Raw genomic sequence first — 19,430 nt, 5'->3', positions numbered from 1 at the left:
ATGAAGGGTATGAAGCATAAATGGGAATATTGGTAAATACATTTATTGTGGCTGAAATGAGAGAAAATGTGTTAAAGACAAGTAAAAACATGTTCAAATTTGTTACTTTTTTTTTTTAAAGGTGATTTTAAAAATGTTTGACATATTTCAAAACATATTTTGGTTTGGTTCTGAGACATTTCAGGTCACCTCATGAAATGTCATGTTGATCTAGCATGATCAAGATGATTTGTTTTAATTCTCTGTGAGAACGTATGAAATAGGAGAGCTGGATTTAAAAAAAACTAAATCAAGAGGTGGAAATATTCAATTAAATGTTTGCATGTGTGTTTGTGTAAAAGTTCATCTGTGTGGAGGGCAGATGAGATAAGTGTCATGGTGTGTTGACATCAGGAGAAATAAGCTGGACAGGCAGGACTAAGCTAATTAAAGTGGTTTGCTGAGCTAGACTGTTTAAATCAAGCAAAAGTAATCAAATGGAGGTTTTGTTAGACCTCCATATATAGCATACTGTCATATTCTCGCAGCAGTGTTAATGACTTTGCTGAGGCCACTGAGCTCACTGAGCTTAGATATTTAAATATACATTTTTATCTCTAGTACTTTTCATTCAGTCCATCTGTGCCTTTATAAGATGGTCAAGTGAAGTCAATCTATTAATGTTAGTTTAATTAGAAAGATATTACAGTTATTAAGCCACAGGAAGATGAAAACGTGATTAATAGATTATTGATATATGGCATAAAGCGCTGCTGTCCGGTAAAACCTAAACTTTTGTTGCACCTCTGCCACACCCTAAACAGTGATGTCAGAGCAGGTCCTTATACTGATTGAGAACACCTGTTTTGACTTCACTGGTTAGGGTGTGGCTAAAACTGTGTTTGAAGTGACTCCCTCATTCACTCACTCACTACTCCTTATCTAACAGACCCTTGCTAGTTTGCTCCATGGTGAGAGGTGAATTGGGATTTCAGACACTTATTAAGCATCGTCATTTTTCAAGCAATTTTCACATATTAAAATGTGAAACATTGCATTTTGGGATTGCAAGCGGGAAGTAGTACAAATGCGGTGTCTATTAAAGGTGAAAATGCAAAATTAAAACAAAACAAAAAACAATTCTAATAATAAATATATAATATATAAATAAGTATGTATGTATCTTCAGCAGAATAGTTAAATATATATTTATTATTTCAAAATTATTGATTATTATACTTGTGATTTTGATCAGATTTAAAGGTTCAGTGTGTAATATTTCTGAGGATCTATAGACAGAAATGCAATATCAGATCCATAACTATATCTTCAGTGGTGTGTAAAGACCTTACATAATAAACCATTATTTTTTATTATCTTAGAGTGAGACATTTATATCTCCATAACCGCTGGTCACCCCTTAAATGGACGTCGCCACGTTGCATCGTCATGTTTCTACAGTAGCCGAATACGGACAAACAGCGCTACAGAGCGTGTTTCGTCACTACGTTCTTCTTGTTTTACTTCTGGTAGAACTCAGGCAGTGTAACACTCATCACTATGTTGAATATGTATTTAGAAGAAGAAGAAGTAGTAATAATATACAGCAGGGGTCTGCAAATAAGTTTTGCATCAGAGCAATATTTTCAGCCATTAGATGGTGGATGAGAATATAAGCAATAATATTGACTCACATTGATATGTTGTTTGGTTAGCATAGTTGGTAAGGTGTTCTTGTAACCCAAGGGTTGAGTGTTTGATCCTACCTTGGGACAGTTTTATTTTTTTTTCTCTCTCTCTCTTCAACAAATGCAGCGAATGTTTCTCAGTGCTGCACTGTTTTTGTTTCGGTGTTTAATCCACATGCATCAACCTACAGACGCTTTTGCAATTCCACAGTATCTCCAGGCTGAGGACATTTAGGGGAATCACATTTTTTGGCGGCTCTGTCAGAGGTATGTCAAGCAGGCTACAGACTCTTTTAATGTCGTTCAGAATTTTTCAAAGTAAAAGCTCAGTTCAACTTCAAATACTGCATTACAGTAAATAAGCTTGTTGCACTTTTATTTTGTAGGCAAAACCACTAAAGAGGAAGTGATTATGTTAGTAACTGTTGCTGTCATGACTGAGATCTATTTCAGCACTGCTATCAAAGTATTTATTTATTTATATTTATTTAAATTTTGGCGATGGCCATAATCACAGAGAGAATGAATGTTTCCCTTGTCAATGTTTGCATAAACTTTATCTAATGTGTGGTTTATAATGACAATGTTACACCCTCTTGGCTTACATTTTCCATGTTATCTATCAGTGGCCAAGTCACAATAACATATGATTTTACTGAATAATTAAGAAAATATAATTTCTTAATAAATACACCTAAAGAAACCTAATTTCTTGACTGGCCACTCTCTGCTGTCTCAGAAGAGACACCTTTTGTGCTGTTGTCAGCCACCGTAGCTCTAAAAGAGCATAGGACTATGCTCTTTTAGAGGTTAGGGGGCAGTGGTAGACTGGACAGATGGTTGCAATTCACAGCCCTCACCACTAGATGCCACTAAATCTTAAACACTGAACCTCTAACCCCTAACATCTAACATGCACTTCCTGTGCCCTTCTTCTTCTATCCCCTTACAATTCTCTTATATTGATTGCACTTTTTTTGTTAACTCTTACTTCCTTCCATAGGTATTTATCCCATTGATTCCATGAGAGCAATTAGTTCTTACTAGTATTTATTGCTGCCATTACTAGGATGTATTGTCAGTTGTAGATCTTGTGCTGTATTGATGCTTGTATGCTGTTCCTCAAATGTAAGTCACTTTGGGAAAAAGCATCTGCCAAATGAGTTAATGTAATGTAAATGTAATGATCTGAAAACCAAACCAGTCTCTGCCAGCCTCCAGATACAACAGAAAGTAGGAAACAGTTTGACACCTTGAAAAGAGCTGATTCTGTTATAAGAACTGAGGAAGATGAGGAGGAAGAGAAGAAGAATTGTTGCAAAGGCAACAAGCAGCTTTTATAGGGGAAGCTCTTTCCATCTTCTCACCCACTCCCTCGATTTTGTTTAATAGTTGTAGATAATACAGTATGTGTGCAGCAGTATACTGTTTATTTGGAGTGCAGGCTGAATATTGTTTTTATTAAGGGAGAGTGGAAGGCTTCAAATATCATACTTTTTGAGTACCTTTGCTTTATCCACACTAATAACCTTTATTTTTCACTGTGTGTCTGGGGAACATGTCATAGTGTGTTTGTCAGTCACACCTCTCCCACACTCTTTCTCCTTGCTTTCCCATCTCTATCTGCTGCTAATTTATTTTCTGTCTCGATCCTCCAACCCATCATTTTGCAAAGTGTTGGGTTCCACTTCGGCTTTTTTCATTTTCACATTTTTCTGCCCTTCTATTCTTTGCACTTTGCACAAGAGCTATATCTTTTAATACCAAAAAGTAGAGTTTAATCCTGTCCATTAGCTTTTGACATTGGGTCCGATCGGCACAAATGGACACTGCGAAGTCACAGTATTGTGTAAACTACAAGGACACAAGGCAGAAACAGTCTGGGAAGAGAAATTAAGAGAATTGTGAAACATTAGAACATAATTACAGGTTGTTTATGTTAATTGCTAAATTTTGTTTAATCCTTATTTACCTTAATAATAAATTCTTAATGATAACATAAACCTGATTTGCTCAGAAAAGCCATTGCTGCTGTTTGTCAGCAAAGGTTAACACATTGACACAGAGGTACTGAGATTTAATCTGATCTGTCATCTACCCCTGAGGCAGCACTGCTGTGACGTTGAACATCATCACTCACCTCATATGAAACAATGACTCAAGCTGACACAAAGTGGACCTGCTGGTGATCATGTATAAAGGCCTAAGTCAGTACTGGTTATGGTCAATGAAAGTTTGTGTTCTCTCAGCTACCGTTGAACAAAGACACTGACAAAACTTAGAGAACTGTTAGAAGCTGAATGGGCGAAATTTCCTGGCAATTCTGTCTCACAGCTCCACAGAGAGCCCACAGGAGGACAGATTGTGTTGTCCTCTCTCCAAATACATGCCAATTGCTTAGGGATGAGAGTGCTGACCAGTGTGAAAAGTGCCTGTAGCATTTTAAGTATGTCCTATTGAGAAAATTGCTGCATTGGCCATTTGTTCAAACACTTAAAACAAACTGCTTTTACGGTTTCCTGACAAGCCGCCTCATGCGGCCAGGAAGTTGTTATGTGGGACCAGATACTTCTATTTGCATCCCTTCTTCCACCAACAGTTACTGTTTTTTAACCATATAATATACACCATATAATTGACTGGAATTACGACCAGCCGAGTCAGACAAACGATTCACATAAGCATCTAAGTTGTTCCATGTTGGAGATGGTAGAGAGGTGTCATCACTGATAGCAGTCACATCTGGTCTCACTTGTTAGCAAACTGCTCCAAATATGTAGCAAAAGTAACCAATTTAGGCTTTTCATCTTGTGTGACTAAAATTATAGCAATGGAACTGATATCCATGGAATAATGCATGAACAATCCCAAGTGGAAATAACGGGGCATTTTCATATTCCTCCCATTCTCACAACATTGCGTGGATGCAGCATTGACCAAGTAGTTTTAGATGCTTAAAATTAGCCACACCCTTAAGGTACTACACACCCCTAGTTCACCTGCACAGGTGTGTCCACAACACAAACATTCCAAATCTTGCCTAGTTAGCCCTCTTATCACGTTTGTTTGAGTGTCCATGTGATTAGCTTTTGAAAAGGTCAGTTGTAACAGTATAAGGCAATGACAAATTCCTGTTATATTTTTGGTTCAGGGACTGTTATTGGTCATATCCATTCCCCAATCAACACTTACTAAGCCTAACTTTCATGCAAACCTGATTGTTAGCCTCATTCAAAACCTAACCTAAAGTCCTAACCGTAAATATTTGAAGAAGCTAATTCTTCTTAAAATGAGCTCACTTTGCAAAAACAGTCTCACAATTAAGGTTTCAACTAAAATGGTTCTCTTTCTGTCTCTCTTTTTCTACCTGTCTCACTTCTATCTCTACCTGTCTCCCTGTCTGTGCCCACAGTGTATTACTGATCATTATCTGGGCTAACCTTTACTCACTGCCAGTGAGATTGTTCTAGAGAGCTGATAGCTTGGGGCAAAGAAAATCAAACATACCCTGGTATCTTTTTAATGAATCTGACCTTCTAGCTTCCTCATATCACCTATCTAACTGTCTCAGTCCATTTCTTCCCCCTTCTGTTTCCTTGTTAAAAAGTGTCACATCACTCCACCGCCTCCCATCTCTCCTCTCGTTCTTTCCATATGCCTTTCATCTTGATCTGATCAGACCACGATCCTGATGTCTCAAGGTGATCGCCACCCACCTTTCTTCTTTCTGGATTAAGAAACCTTCTCTTTTATAAGACAAACTTAATTAATCATTTATAAATGATAAAGGAGATGGAGGCATTCAAAGCCTGACTTGTCGGGCAGACAGTTGGAGTTATGTATTAGGAAGTCTGGAGGACACATTTATCTCATGACCTAAACTGACCTGAAGGGATTGTCACTTCAGGCCAATATGATATGGGAATGTTGCACTCAGTCACCTCCTAATGGCAGTCACAACCACATCTGGCGATGGTACTGTTATGTGTTTGTTCCAAAAAGAAGATACATATCCAATATACAAGTTGGACAACATATGTTGATTAAACTGACAATTCCAAAAACCATACATTATAAATAAATTGACTGATATGTGACTGGGTATGGCACATTTTTGGTTTGAAAATTGTATACATTGTTCAACAGGATGTTCTTACCAGTTCGATAAAAAAAAAAAAGATCACATTATCTGCATTTTCATAAGATGCAACAGTGTTTAGTGTATTTCTGTGTCAAAACACTTGCCTCAGTGTCAAAACTCAGTGAAATCTGAACACAGACATTATACAAATTTTCAGTCTGACTCATGATTTCCAAGGAAATCATTATGGCTGATGTCTATTGCGATTAACGTCTATAAATCTACTTACTATGGGTAGACTGCTAACAGGAACTACTCATACCTGTTTCGGCATACTTTTAATGGTTTGCCAAAAAAAGACACAAAGCTCCAGTTGTACAAAAGCCCACAGAACAACTAATTAAATTCATGGCAACATTATACCTTTGTCTGGTTGTAGCCCACAGTATCAGACTTTGAAATCCCCTGCCTCATCCAAGTGTTTTGAGAGACATCCACCACTGTGTCCCTGAGCAAGACACTTAACCCATCGTTGCTCCAGAGGCGTGCGACCTCTGACATGTGTAGCAATTGTAAGTCGCTTTGGATAAAAGCGTCAGCTAAAATGAATAAATGTAAATGTAAATGTTTTGTAAACGTAACAAGAAACAGGACACAAAACTCTGTCTGCAGTGTCAAAGTCCTGCACTTACACACACCCATCCACCCTGACCTCCACACTTTGACACAGTGTACGGATGTAAAAAGAAATTTGTATACAAATGTGTTCTGTAGGAGCCAGGGTTGTTGTGTGACACAGATGTTGATGCGTCTCAGTGAGTAGCGGTTTGATTCATTGTGGTGACTTTGTCGTCACCCTAATGTCCACAACTTTCCCAAAATGCAAATAATAGCTGCTTCTCTAAGCCACGTCTTCTCTTCTGATTAACTCAACAAAGAAGAAGCACTCCTCTAGCCTGTCGTATATGTAGCTCTTTGTCCTGAAATGATCTGATTGTTTTGTTAGTGTTAGTCTGTTAGTAGAAGTTCATCATACTGGTGCTGGTAATCAAGTAAAGAGGTTTTATTGAGTTCTTTTTTGCCAGAAAGGTAGAGGAAATCTTGCTATTACATTACATATTGTGTGCTTGCTTGCTGTTTAGCTTTGCTTTTACACATACAGCTGGTAGTTTATGTGTGCGTCAGTCTGTGAAAAACTGATGGCTTGTGGGGGGGGGGGGGGTTTGGCTGGAAATTTCTACTGATCTGAGTTTGCAGACATGAAAGACAGCAGCAGTGAGGAAGTGTTGGGTGAGAGGGCAGAAGGGAGGAAGGAAGAACGATAAGAAGGTAATTCCCAGCCATGATTCAGTGTGAGATATTTGACGCAACTCTGATTGATTATTCTTCTTCTACTGTGTGAAAGCAACGCAGTGTATCTGGCAAAGTTCAATGTCAAACAATTTGTGATGGCTTGGAAGTGGAGCCGATAACATCAGTTCTGGCAACTTTTGTGCTGTATGTCTGTCTCTGTGCACATGAGCATTGTCCGCTGGAACAATTAGGAAGTAGCTGACTTGTGGACACACCAATATTCATATTTGAAGGAGAGAAGACATTTTTCTCTCTGATCTGGAGATCTAAAGTGGCAACTTCTTAGCCAAAGGCTTCTAACTGTTGTGATTTCTGACAAATTCACATCACCATCTAATTGTAGCTTCTGTTACATTTAACAGTAATATTTGCTGCTAAAATACATTAAAATCATTAAATCTAAAACAAGAGTCTGTCCAGTTCCTTTAAGCTGAGGAGGTGACAGCCTTATTATGTTTGTCTTTCTCTTGTTTCCTCAGCAGACATTTTTATTTTTTCTGTAGCACAGGAAGTTGAGTATTAAGAAGTTACACTTGGTTGCCAAGGTGAAAGGGTCAGTGGGTTGTTTTACTCTGTTTTGCAGGATCACATAAAAAAGAAATGGGTCTTTTGATTGCATTACAAATACCTGATTGCATTACCAAGCCCTGGAAAATAGCTATAAAGAATAGAAGAATTGCCAAATTAATTAAAACCATTGCTAAATTAATATCTGCTTCATTGAGCGTAACATGTCTACGAAAGTTAATTAATAATGGAAACAAATTTTGTCAAATGAATAATGGCGAAGGCTATGCAGAATCAGCCAGACAAATTGCTCATTTAGGGCTGTGGTTTCCCATCTCAAATGTCATTTGACCCCTTAAAATGAATTATAGACACCTTGTCCCATGTTGCATAATATGTCTATTAGTTGTGAGCAGATCTAAGAGGGTTTTTCTTTCCTCAGGTTGTTGGTTGTGTCATTTAAATTATGTTTTAAGACCTGAAGAGGTAAAACAATCAGCATTTTACAAGGAAGCAGACGTCTTTATCCACTGACAAAGTATTCTCCAGGTCTCAGATTAGAACTGTTTCTTTCTTTCCTATCCTGTTAATCGTCTCATGACCCCTACGATTTATGAGTCCGTGCAGGAATACAAACCCTCAGGCTCGGAACCATTGTACTGAACCATTTTAGTGTGCAGCTGTAGGCCCTACTTTGTGTTTAGTGCTAATTTAGGGTGACCATACGTCCTCTTTTTCCCAGACATGTCCTCTTTTTTGGACCTGAAAGATCTGTCCAGCTGAGATTTCCAAATCATCCAAACCCAAATGTTTCTACAGTGTGCATTCATTGTGCTTTCTTTATCCAAGCATGTGCATAAAGTCGCTCATCAATGTCATCAATAGTTATATGATTATTGACAAGTTGGCATTTAGCATTAGATTAATTAGATAAATAGAGACTTCCACTGTAGACCCTTTTTCTTGCACAAGGATTTAATGATTGAGAACAATGTACCGCACTGTCCTCTTTTTTGAAAACTAAAATATGGTCACCCTAGCTAATGAGCAAATCTTAGCATGCTTACATACTGAAATAAGATGGTGGATATGGTAAACATGCTAAACATCAGTATGTTAACATTAGCATTTTGGGCATGGTAGCATGCTAATGTTAGCATTTAGCAAAGCAAGTGCCCATGTACAGCCTCACAGAGCACTAGCATGGCTGTAGACACCTAAGTCTTGTTAAAATATCTGTATACGATTGGCATACATTTTATACCTGTTTCCTTTGGCCTGTACAGCCTGTTTATGTCCTGCTGAACAACATTGACAACATGACTGCTTAGGAGTAAAACCAACCTTGGCTCCGGCCATAGGATGACCCCATTTTTTGTTTAGGTCAAACTTTGAGTGTCATACTGTAGTGATTCTGAGACACTTAATCAGGTTTTCATGCAACATCACTTGTTGAGTCCCACCTCAAATCCAGTTCTGCCGTAACAGTGTAATCTTTGTAACTGCCCGTGGAAAGACTTTGGTGTTGTTTGTGTGACTGACATCTTTAAGCCTGCCTGACCCTGCTGTGGCTTGGAAAGAGAGAAATGGTTAACAGGCCATTTTATCTCTGTGTGTTGTGTGCTTCAGTGCATGAATGTTTTCGGCTATGTCTTTCTGACTCTTTGGCCAACAAAAGGACTCCTAACACAGGCAGCAGAGTCGGGCCTGTCCGAAGAAATTTGGGTCACACTGAGGGAGAGGAATAAGAGGCGTCCTTTGAGACTCATTGAGGTCTGTAGTGCAAAGTCCAAGAGATGTCTGAGAGGAAAAATTGGAGAGAGCAGTGTAGTCAAAAGTGGAAAAGGTGGAGGACGAGGGACAGAGGGAGTGGATATCAAAGGGAAAAACAGAAACACTTTTTGGACTCTGTGTGAAGAGATAGATGAAGCACTCAAAGTAATTTAACTGAGAGAGAGAAATAAAAGAGTGGACGTATCAAAGTCGACTTCTAAGTCTAAGAGAAACCGAGTTGAGTACAGCCAGGTGTGATAAGTGGCTTCTACTGAATCTCAGAAAATTGACAGAGTTGGAGCACAGAACGAGATTGGAAATGAACAGGCAATAGAGGGAAATGAGCAAGAGGTCCTCAAAGGCAACAAAGGAATCACAAAAGCAGAGTGATTCAAATGGCAGTGAGTGGGCACAGAAAGGAAGACAATGAGGGGAAAACTTGGTGTGGAGATGAAGAATGGCCAAATAAATTAACAGCAGGATAAAGCAAGAGCAAAATGCTGCAGACTCCACTTCTGCCGGAGGAAGAATTCTAATTGAAGACAAATAATGTTGGTATGCTGTTGGTATTTTGCATTCTTTCTCTGCTCCAGACTATGGAAATGAAGAGCACTCCAAAATGTTATCTGTCTGGTCCTGAAGGGTTATAACACACTCACACGCACATCCACAGAGACCACCTTGGGATATAAGAAGTAATGTCACAGCCAGCTAGATAAATGTTATTTGTCTTCTCCTTACCTCCAGTCTGTTACCTGGGGCATCCTCTGCTTTATAGCAGCTGAAATAATGAAAGAACCCCAAACTATAACTACAAAATACGTATTTGTGTATATATGTGTGTCTGTGTGTGTGCACGTGTTTGCATCCGAGCAGGACATGGTTTGGCAACAGAATGACTCCACAAAAGCAGAAACTCACCGTAGCACTGAACATCTTGCTTAAACACTCCCACTGGCTGTGTGCGTGTGCGTGTTTGCGTGTGTGTGCTATGCACACACTTCTTTGATGTCATGCTGCAGACGTCTTTATCCACTGACAGCAAAGTATTATCCAGGTCTTCACTCAGGGACCAATCTGCTCTGTTCTCTCTATTAGAGTAAATACCTGTGTGTGTGTGTGTGTGTGTGTGTGTGTGTGTGTGTGTGACGAGATCACCTTTCTCTCTGCCTGATGTGTCTATAAGATTAAGAGTATTTGCATGTGATTAACAATGAGTTTTTCCTTCTTTTGTGATTTCCAACACTAAATCCAAGAATGAGAAGTCGTTCTTAAGATCAAATCCGTGTGATTTTATGATGTGACTCTTTGAACCCTCTGCATGTTTCGCAGCAAACTGCCTCAATTCTGAAGTAACAGTGCCATGGGAGTGTTAACAACGTCCTTCTGCATTTCCTATCTGCCAAAACAAAGCTGGAGCGTTTGGATTAGAAGGCGCCGAACGAGGTGGAGAATGGCTCTTGTCCTTCAGGCACGTTTATCAAGCTCTCAAAAGAAACAGAAAGGAGAAAACAATGTGTCAATCACATACAGGAGAGGAAGAGAAAGGAGGACAGAGATTGACAGACAGAGACACAGAGGGAGACAGGCAGAGGCAGAGGTCTGCTTGAATTGCAGGCAGACCCTGTCAGTCCCGCAGGGCAGAAGGAACAAGGGATTTGATAGGCAGCGACAAAGGCGCTTTATACGTGTAATCAGAGATACCATTAAATATATTTTTCAGTTTGTGCTCTCTATGGGTACTAGCATGGAGAGTAGCGTAAGCTTCCTTGACAGTATTGGATCAGCTATCTTTTTAGTTGCGCAGAGGAGTGTGATCATGCATAAAACCACAAGCACAGATTTATCTCTGCCGTGGATAAAATGCAAGCGGCCTCATACTGCAAGACATCAGTTTATTTTTCCTTTGAGGGCAAGATGATATTTGGGATTTTCTTTGTCCATTGGTTGCGTGTATGTAACTGTGAGTGCGTAGTTTCCCACACGGATAAAATCATTGATTTGAGCAAGACCACAAACTGGTGAACCAATAGCGATGACAGCAGACAAGGAAGATCCTGTGTGTGTGTGTGCGTGTGTGTGTGTGTGTGTGTGTGTGTGTGTGTGTGTGTGTGTGTGTTGTGTGTGCGCGCGCGTGTCAGATTGGGTTCCTATGGTAACTGTCAAGAGATAGCAGCAGTTCCGTATGTGTTATCTCTTCACTGTGTTTAGTCAAGGAGAAGAGTTGGATGAGAAAAGAAGAGAGGAAAAGAACACCGCAGAAATGAAATGAGCGTTTGATAAGGAGCAAGAATGTAATTGTTGTTTTTTCAGCAGCTTCCCCTCTTCTCATTATTTTGGATTTGTGATTTTATGTCTGTGTCTGTGTGTAGCATGTACTGACACCGAGCTCCACAGTCTGGCTTCCAGACTGAAGGACTGGTTCGGAGTTCTTCACCTTGACGCCAACAGAGACCTCAAATCCTCTGACAGCTTTGACTCCGCCACTGGACGTAAGTACATCCCACCACAACATGTACGTGTGTGTGTGTGTGTGTGTGTGTGTGTTTTTCTCTTGAACAGCCATGCTTTTCAGTCCTCATGAGGGCTGGCAGTGATGTTGACAGCGACCCCACTCTGTTCTCTGTAATGTCAACATGTCTGAACACATCTCAGCTATGCCACTGCACACACTCACTTGCGTGTACACACACACACAAATCTCAGCATGCTATCTGAAAAAGATAAAAATGTAAGTGACTTGGACATGTTCTGCAGTTTCAAAAATGTTCCTTTCGACAATTTCTTGATCTATTTTTTCCTCTCGGTCTCTTTTCCCATCTAGACTTTGACACCAGCATCTTGCCCATCTGTAAGGACTCACTGGGCTGGATGTTCAACAAACTAGACATGAACTTTGACCTCCTGCTCGACCAATCAGAGCTGAGTGCCATCTATCTGGACAAGTACGAGCTGTGCATGAAGCCCCTCTTCAACTCTTGTGACTCCTTCAAGGACGGCAAGCTGTCTAACAACGAGTGGTGCTACTGCTTCCAGAAGCCTGAGGGTGAGGTGGGGAAGGAGGGTTGAATAAAAAATCTGATTGTTGGACACTGATGTTGAAATAAGGACAAAGGCAGGGAGGAAATTCAGAGTGTGTAAAAACAAGTGGGTGGGTTGAGGAGGATACAAAAAAATTCAGACAGGGACTAAAAATCCCTAATAGAAGATATTTAGGGATGCACATAGGAATATAATTAAAGGGTGATGTTAGAGTAGCCTAAGAATTTTAGTTTAACTATAAAGTAGAAGGGAATACTAATCAAGTTCCAATAATTAACTACTTTGTCTGTTCTGTGGTCGTAGGACTGCCTTGCCAAACTGAGAAGAACAGGATCCAGAATCAGAGTCGAAGGAAGAGCCTCATAGGTCAGTTTGGATGGTGGACATCTGTCAGTCACTGATTCTGTCTGAGAAACTAACATGGCCGCCTTTAATGCTAACAAACACGCACACTGGCATGAAAAATTGTATCTCTTTTTAATAGTTTCAGTCAGACAAAACAAATCAGTAGCATTAAACACACACACACACACCTGACGTTCTGTCACCTGTCCCCGTTCAGTGTTCCAGAAAATGAGCTTGGACTGGGTCAAATGAAGGTAACAGACTAGGTGTGCATTTGTGTGTGTTATTGAAAGTGACTCCTTCCCTTTAAGCTGGATGTATGGTTGTTGTCCTGCAACCTTCACAGCAGTAATTGATTGTTGATCTCCCTCTGTGAATACACAAGAACTCCGTTCAATTTAATCTGCTCAACCCTCTCGCTGTTTACTTACTTCCTCTACCCTTCTTTTCACCTCCTTCCCTCCTGTCTCCACTCTCTTTCCTGTTGCCCACCATCCTCCCCTCCCTCCCCTCTCTGTCTCTAGGCTCTTATATTCCTCGTTGTACTGAGGAGGGCTACTTTAAACCAACCCAGTGTCACAGCAGCACCGGCCAGTGTTGGTGTGTGGACAAATATGGCAATGAGATCGCTGGCTCCAGAAAACAAGGCAACCCTAACTGTGGTAAGACCCCAACACACACGCACACAGAATACACATGAACATACCCACGTACGTCTAAACAAGGGTTTTGGTTGTGTTGTGTTTGCCCTTATTGGCTCCCATTTGTCTAGCTGTCTTTCAGAGTTAGTGCTTTGATCCACGTGGACTGCTGTACATCTGTCTTTTATCTTCTTTTATAATCTGGTGCTGCTACACACATGAGAGACTGCAGAGCTTCTCTTTAAAACATAACGTACCACTGAAACATGGAGACGAACACAATTCCAGTTTTGTACTATTTCTTTCTCAGTTTCTCTCTCTGTCTCTCTTTATCCTTACCAGTATCTACGCATCAGTGATCATTTAGGAAATAGATAACATTAGGCATGCCTCTGGAGCCAGTCTGGCTGGTCTACTATCAGTCATATGTCTGATTCTATCTGACTCTGATATTCTGCTCATGATAAAACACCAGCGTCTTGCGCAAGTCAAGTAGGAAATCCGTCACACTTGTCAGCAGAGAGCAGTTTCAAAAGATTTGTTATTAACATGAATTTGTGGCAGTGACTGAGTTGTACGTTTTGGAAGAGAATAAACACTTGTATGTATAAACAACTGTTGGCTGATGTTGGCATCCAAGAAACGGCATTTACACAAAGAATATACATGATTAAGTGCTTTGATATGGCAGAGTCATAGTTAGCAAGCCAGCGGTGGAAATTCAAAGGGAATGGTCAAAAAGCCAATAGAAGCACTTTGCTGCAAATCAATGGCCAAGGGGTTTCACTGTGGAAAAATAGAACAATAATTAGCAAGAAAGAATCCAGGCAGACATACTGATTACCAATCAAACAGCCAACTCACAGTCACAGATTATGGCTCACTCGAATGCCAGTCTAGTCCAAAGCCAGTAATTGCAGCTTCCAATATTGATGAGGTGTCTCTACAACCACCACATGCAAATACACACACACACTGACAGCAGGAGTCCTTTGTCTCCGATCTAACAAGCTCATCTAACATCTGACTGAGTGGCCTCAGGCTGGAGCAGCCTGGACTTCTCCCATTTGGCCTTGCATAGAAAAAACAGGTACCAATGCAGCAGCTCTCCGCTTGATAGCCTAAACATAAGGACGCCAAACAGATTTTAACACTGTAAGTGCCACTCAACCAGAGTACCCATGGGAAAATAGGCTGTTTTGAATTGAACTCAGAAGGATTTTAAGGTCCCAATTTCACAAAATGCTGGAGGCAAGAGCTCAGATAATGACTCCTGCACTGTAGCTACACAGTATTCAGCGTTAGTGCCAAAAAACTTTGTTTAACGTCAAAATGTTTGTTGGTGTAACTTGATGTAGCTGAGCTAAGCCAAACACCACTGAGACTGGCTAGTTAAGAAACCCCTTGACTCTGCATTGTGTTATGTTGAGTGAAGGAATGATGGACAGCAGGATTTTGTCTACTTCTTCTCTTCTTCTGTGCTGCCATTTATTGTTTGGAGAAGAATAGAATATATAAACCATCCTGTCATATACATTTTTGATTGAATTATGACCTGATGGGGGCACTAGATTACAGTTTCACTAAAGGCATTACAAATCATGACAGTTTTCATGACAATCCATCCAACTGTTGAGACACTTCTGTAAAAACAAACACAAATGCAGTTAGGCGAAAAGTCAGGGAATTGGCAAAGTCGGATTAATCATCTAAGAGCCATGAAAGTCTGCCCAAATTTGTGCCACTTCATCCAGTAGCTGATATTTGACCTTTTAACCTGTCTGTTTGTCTGTTCATGTGCATTTCCCTACAGATGAGGACCAGGAGACATCAGGAGATTTTGGCAGTGGCGGTGCAGTCATTCTCCTGGATGACCAGGACGAGGAGCCATCACAGACCGGGCGGAGCCGGCAGAAGAAGAGACGGGGCCGGATTCACCCCCGAGGAGCCATCGAGGACGACGAGGACGAGGAAGACGATAAGGATGACGAGATCGGATATGTTTGGTAGCTCCGCTCCATTTTATTTTGCCATCAGCCGACAAGGAATCTCCGTTAACTCAGCACAGATCTGAAGCCATTCCAATGTCTCCTCCTCCAGTTACTTTGGCAGCAGCTCCTGAACTTGCTCTTGTAATCCCTGTCCCTTATCCATATCTCTCTCTTCAGTGAACCTCATCCGACCTCTTTTCAAGTGTTTCGCGCTTTCCTCAGACAGAAAACACAACGCCTATTAGATTTCAACAACTGTCAAGACCCTGTTAGAATTCTGCTCAAGCTGTCCACTTTCTGCTTCTTCCTTCACCCAAACCTGCAATCTTTCACCTCTTCTAACATGGACTCGCTTCTCTATTACTCCCTCCATCTACTTCTCTTATTCAGTCCCCCTCTCATATATCTCTGTATGTCCATGTCAGAGCCTCTGGTCAGATACATTAGCTGATGTACTGGATGTAAATATGTTTCCTCCAGGAAGGCCAGATTGTGGATTGCCCTGCCTGAACTTCCATCAGCGGTTCATTCTCATGTTCTGTGTTCCACTGTCGAGCTCCTTCCAGTGTTCAAAGATGTTTCCACAACTCATTCCCAGGCTCTGAGATGCTCCCTCTCTCTCCGTTAATTCATGGAGGATTGTAAATTATTTAATCGTTGATCTTGAATGTCCCAGAAAGCCCAGGAAGCAATGAGACTAATGATGTATTGTCGTTGTTGTTGCATGTTTCTCATCGTGTTTCTGTAAAAGAGAGATTTACCTGGCCAGGTCTAGCTCTATGCATCTCAAACAGAAAGTGATGCCTATTTGGCTGCTACAATACGTTGTTGCTATGTTGATGCTGTCTAGTGTCTTTTTGGTTCTTCTCCCAATCTCAGGAGGTAGGAGGTTGCATTGCAGAGCGATAGCAGTGTAGAACAGCGAACTGCAATGCCTACAGTCCAAATCAGCCAGCTATTCTTTTACTAATTGGTCAGCAGGGCTGCTGAGGCTGTTTGACTGTGCATAGACACTAGAGCAAGAAGCTGCTCCTGAGCTGGGAGGACACACGAAGTCGGGCGAGCAGAGAAGAGGCTCTGTTCTGCCTCCCAACATTGGATATGTTCAGTGATTGAAAATTGAAATCTTCACCATGTCAACTAAGTGAACTTTTATTTGTAACTTTGAAAATTTAAGTAAAGTGGCACTTTGGGTGTCTTTTGAACCTTACAGGTCTGTGTCCACGTGTCTGTTGTTCTCCTGATGTACCATTCTCAGCACAAGCCTCACATTTCATTTTATTTCACCAAATCATGATGAAATAAAAACACATCTCTTTCCTCACTGCAAAACCACAACACATTTATGTGAGTTTCTCATGCCTTTTTGGTTTTATTTCTTGTGAAGCTCAGATTTCTCAGCAGTAGAACAATCAAATCTCTCCATCAATGCTGACCTTTTCCAACCTTGAGAAAGCAGACTCCCCTGTTAGAAGCGGGCATAAATGGTAGCAGCAGAAAATACTCTTATCACTTGCCTTTGAGAGAGGAGAGCAGTGCCCAAAAGAACGTAAAAGCTTAATGAGTGTTTTTGTAATATCACTGGCTAATGGGACAGCTGACCCCGCTGTCTTCTAACAGCCCGCTCAGCACTTTGAAAACACATTGTACCAACAATTGGAGGCCATAGGAACAACTGAATTTCCTGGCTTGAAACAGCCTATTCAGCAGTTCACTACACACTCTGTCTGATACAATAGACAATGGGCTTAACTATGTGCATCAAATTATGCCAGAAGCTGTGGAGGATTTATAATCACCTAATTCTGGGACCCTGGCTAGTGCAGCCTCTTCTGTCATCAGGCTACATAACAAAACCACATGCAGTGTCTGCTTTTTTTCCCCCATTGTATCCACCTTATTCCTCCCATTTCATGAATTTTGGGCCTGACTTCCAATTATTCCTTTCATTGAAGTATGTTACAGGTTTCTTCCCTTGTCTTTTAAATGTAATAAAGGATGTGGGAACACTGCCTATCACAACATAAAGTTTGGAAAATACACTTATTATCTCCCATCAAGCGTTAGATGAGAAGATTAGACCGCTCTCGTGGTTCATCTGTAAATATAAATCCACCGACAACAACCAATTAACTTAGTACTAAGATGGGAAATGGGGTAACAGCTTGACTCCGTCCAAAGATAACAAAATCAACCAGAAACTCTAAAGCCCAGTAAGACACTTTATTTTCTCCTCCTAACTTGTAACATCTACCACAAGACATTTCTTGTTTTTGAAAAGTGCTCTACAAATAAGGATTATTATTATTATTATTATTATTATTATCAGGAACTCAGATTGGACTCAAATGTATGACTCGGACAGGGGATGATAAAAAATAAAGTTCTTATTGTAAAGGGGAATTTGATGAAGGAGAGATGAATAATGAATAATGGCAGAGGAGATGGCGTGGGCGGTGGTGGAATGGGGAACCATGGCTGGCTGTCCGGAAGAAGAAGAAGGCGGTGATCCTGAGGTACAAGAAACAAAGGTTAGTCACGAGGAAAATGCTAGGAAGCAAAAATCTTAAGTTTAAAAAAAGAGCTGAAGTTTCAGACATTTTTGGCCAAGTCGTAGCTACCAATTGGGTCGAAATAACAATCTGGCAGTGAGTGAGAGTGAGCCAGGGTAGAGATACTACAGGTTGATGACAGATGAGTGGACTGGGAGGGATGATGAGCTGATTGTGTATGTGCAGATGCAGCTGAGCCAGGGAGCAGGGAGCATGGGGAAGGGATGCCGACGCCAACAGACTCACAGACAAACACAGAGAGACAGACAGTGAAAGACTGGCAACACAAAGAGACACTAGGAAAACACTAGCGCACTGTCACATCTACTGTATATCAGTCAATCTCAAACCTTGTTGTCGTCTCACATGCACGCACACTGTCATTGTTGTTTCTGTTTCTTGTAAACAACATTAAGATATCGTCACCAACAGTTGCTTATTTTCACATCTAGCAGACACAGAGCAATATTGTCATTAATTTGGGGAACTGCAAAGTGACTGTGGGTTTGTCAATAAAAGTAATTTGATCCAGGACTTACAGTAATGTAAAAATATTGATTATAGCAGCTTTAATCTGCAAGTTTAGACCACTTGAATAAAAAAAGGCCTGGCTGCAAATATAGTCTGCTCAAAGCTTAATTTTGCATACCTACCACATAACTGGGCCATGTGCAACGATTGCCACTTTAGCAGGTGAAAAGTACAAGAGGCTCTCCAATGTCCTCAGGGTCCAGAGTGCTGCTGGTTCTTCCAGGTAGTTTTCATTCTAGCTGTGTGACCAAAGGCCAGTTTAGACCTGCAACCACATGGGAGTGCAATTAACTACCTGACAGAATAAAAATCAGCAGTGCTCCAGAGCCCAAGGACCAGATTTGGGGATCACTGTTCTAAAGCCTGTCTATGTAATTGGCAGAGACATTGTAATAAGCAGGGATCATCTCTCCCTAATCTGTCACAGCCCACCACTTCCACTCACACACTCTTTCTTGCTTGGCTGCCACTGCACCAGTCAGCTTGTGGTGCGTCTGAACAGATCAGTCCCCCTCATGCCCCCCGGTTGAGGTTTCTTGGATCATTCGCTGGTAACCAACAACACTATTCCAAATTTGCAAATTCAGAGAGAGATTATACCATTCTTGTTGATAAGCCGCCAGTGAGGTCCCTCTGGTAGCAGTAAATTGCTGGGTGTAGCCCTCCGCTAAATAAATTAAACAAGAAACAACTCATAAGCGGTTCCAGTGGTTTCACTCCTGGCAACAGTGATAAATGAAATTGGAACTTTCAGGTGAGCATTCAGGCGAGACCAAACCACATTAAAAAAAGAGTGTCATATTACCCTCACACAATGTATTTACCAATTTGGGTGTTTTAATTCATTTTTTCTTTGTCTGATCATTGCTACTGTATTCCAAAGCCGCCACCTAGTCCACCACAAACTCTAATGCTGTTGTCAGTGTTTCCTCCTGAATCAAATCCAT

General features: G+C 40.8%; 1 protein-coding gene across 3 annotated transcripts in view; it reads left to right on the top strand.

Moving 5' to 3' along the window:
* spock1 (SPARC (osteonectin), cwcv and kazal like domains proteoglycan 1) overlaps positions 1–16,610 on the top strand; it is a 109,504-nt gene extending 92,894 nt beyond the window's left edge. For all 3 annotated transcript variants that reach the window (XM_038700097.1, XM_038700095.1, XM_038700096.1), the window contains 5 exons: positions 11,754–11,873; positions 12,206–12,427; positions 12,727–12,789; positions 13,293–13,430; positions 15,223–16,610. In XM_038700097.1, coding sequence (XP_038556025.1) covers positions 11,754–11,873; positions 12,206–12,427; positions 12,727–12,789; positions 13,293–13,430; positions 15,223–15,419 — 740 coding nt within the window. In that variant the 3' untranslated portion in view covers positions 15,420–16,610. The remainder of the gene's footprint in view (positions 1–11,753; positions 11,874–12,205; positions 12,428–12,726; positions 12,790–13,292; positions 13,431–15,222) is intronic.
* The last annotated feature ends 2,820 nt before the right edge of the window (positions 16,611–19,430 follow it).

This window comes from Micropterus salmoides, unplaced genomic scaffold, assembly GCF_014851395.1.
Source record: "Micropterus salmoides isolate LMB-PRFRI ecotype aquatic unplaced genomic scaffold, ASM1485139v1 Ms_hic_scaffold_5, whole genome shotgun sequence".
In the NCBI taxonomy this organism is placed as follows: domain Eukaryota; kingdom Metazoa; phylum Chordata; class Actinopteri; order Centrarchiformes; family Centrarchidae; genus Micropterus; species Micropterus salmoides.
The sequence above is the reverse complement of the archived record's forward strand: the minus strand, read 5'-3'. Positions and strand labels throughout refer to the sequence as shown.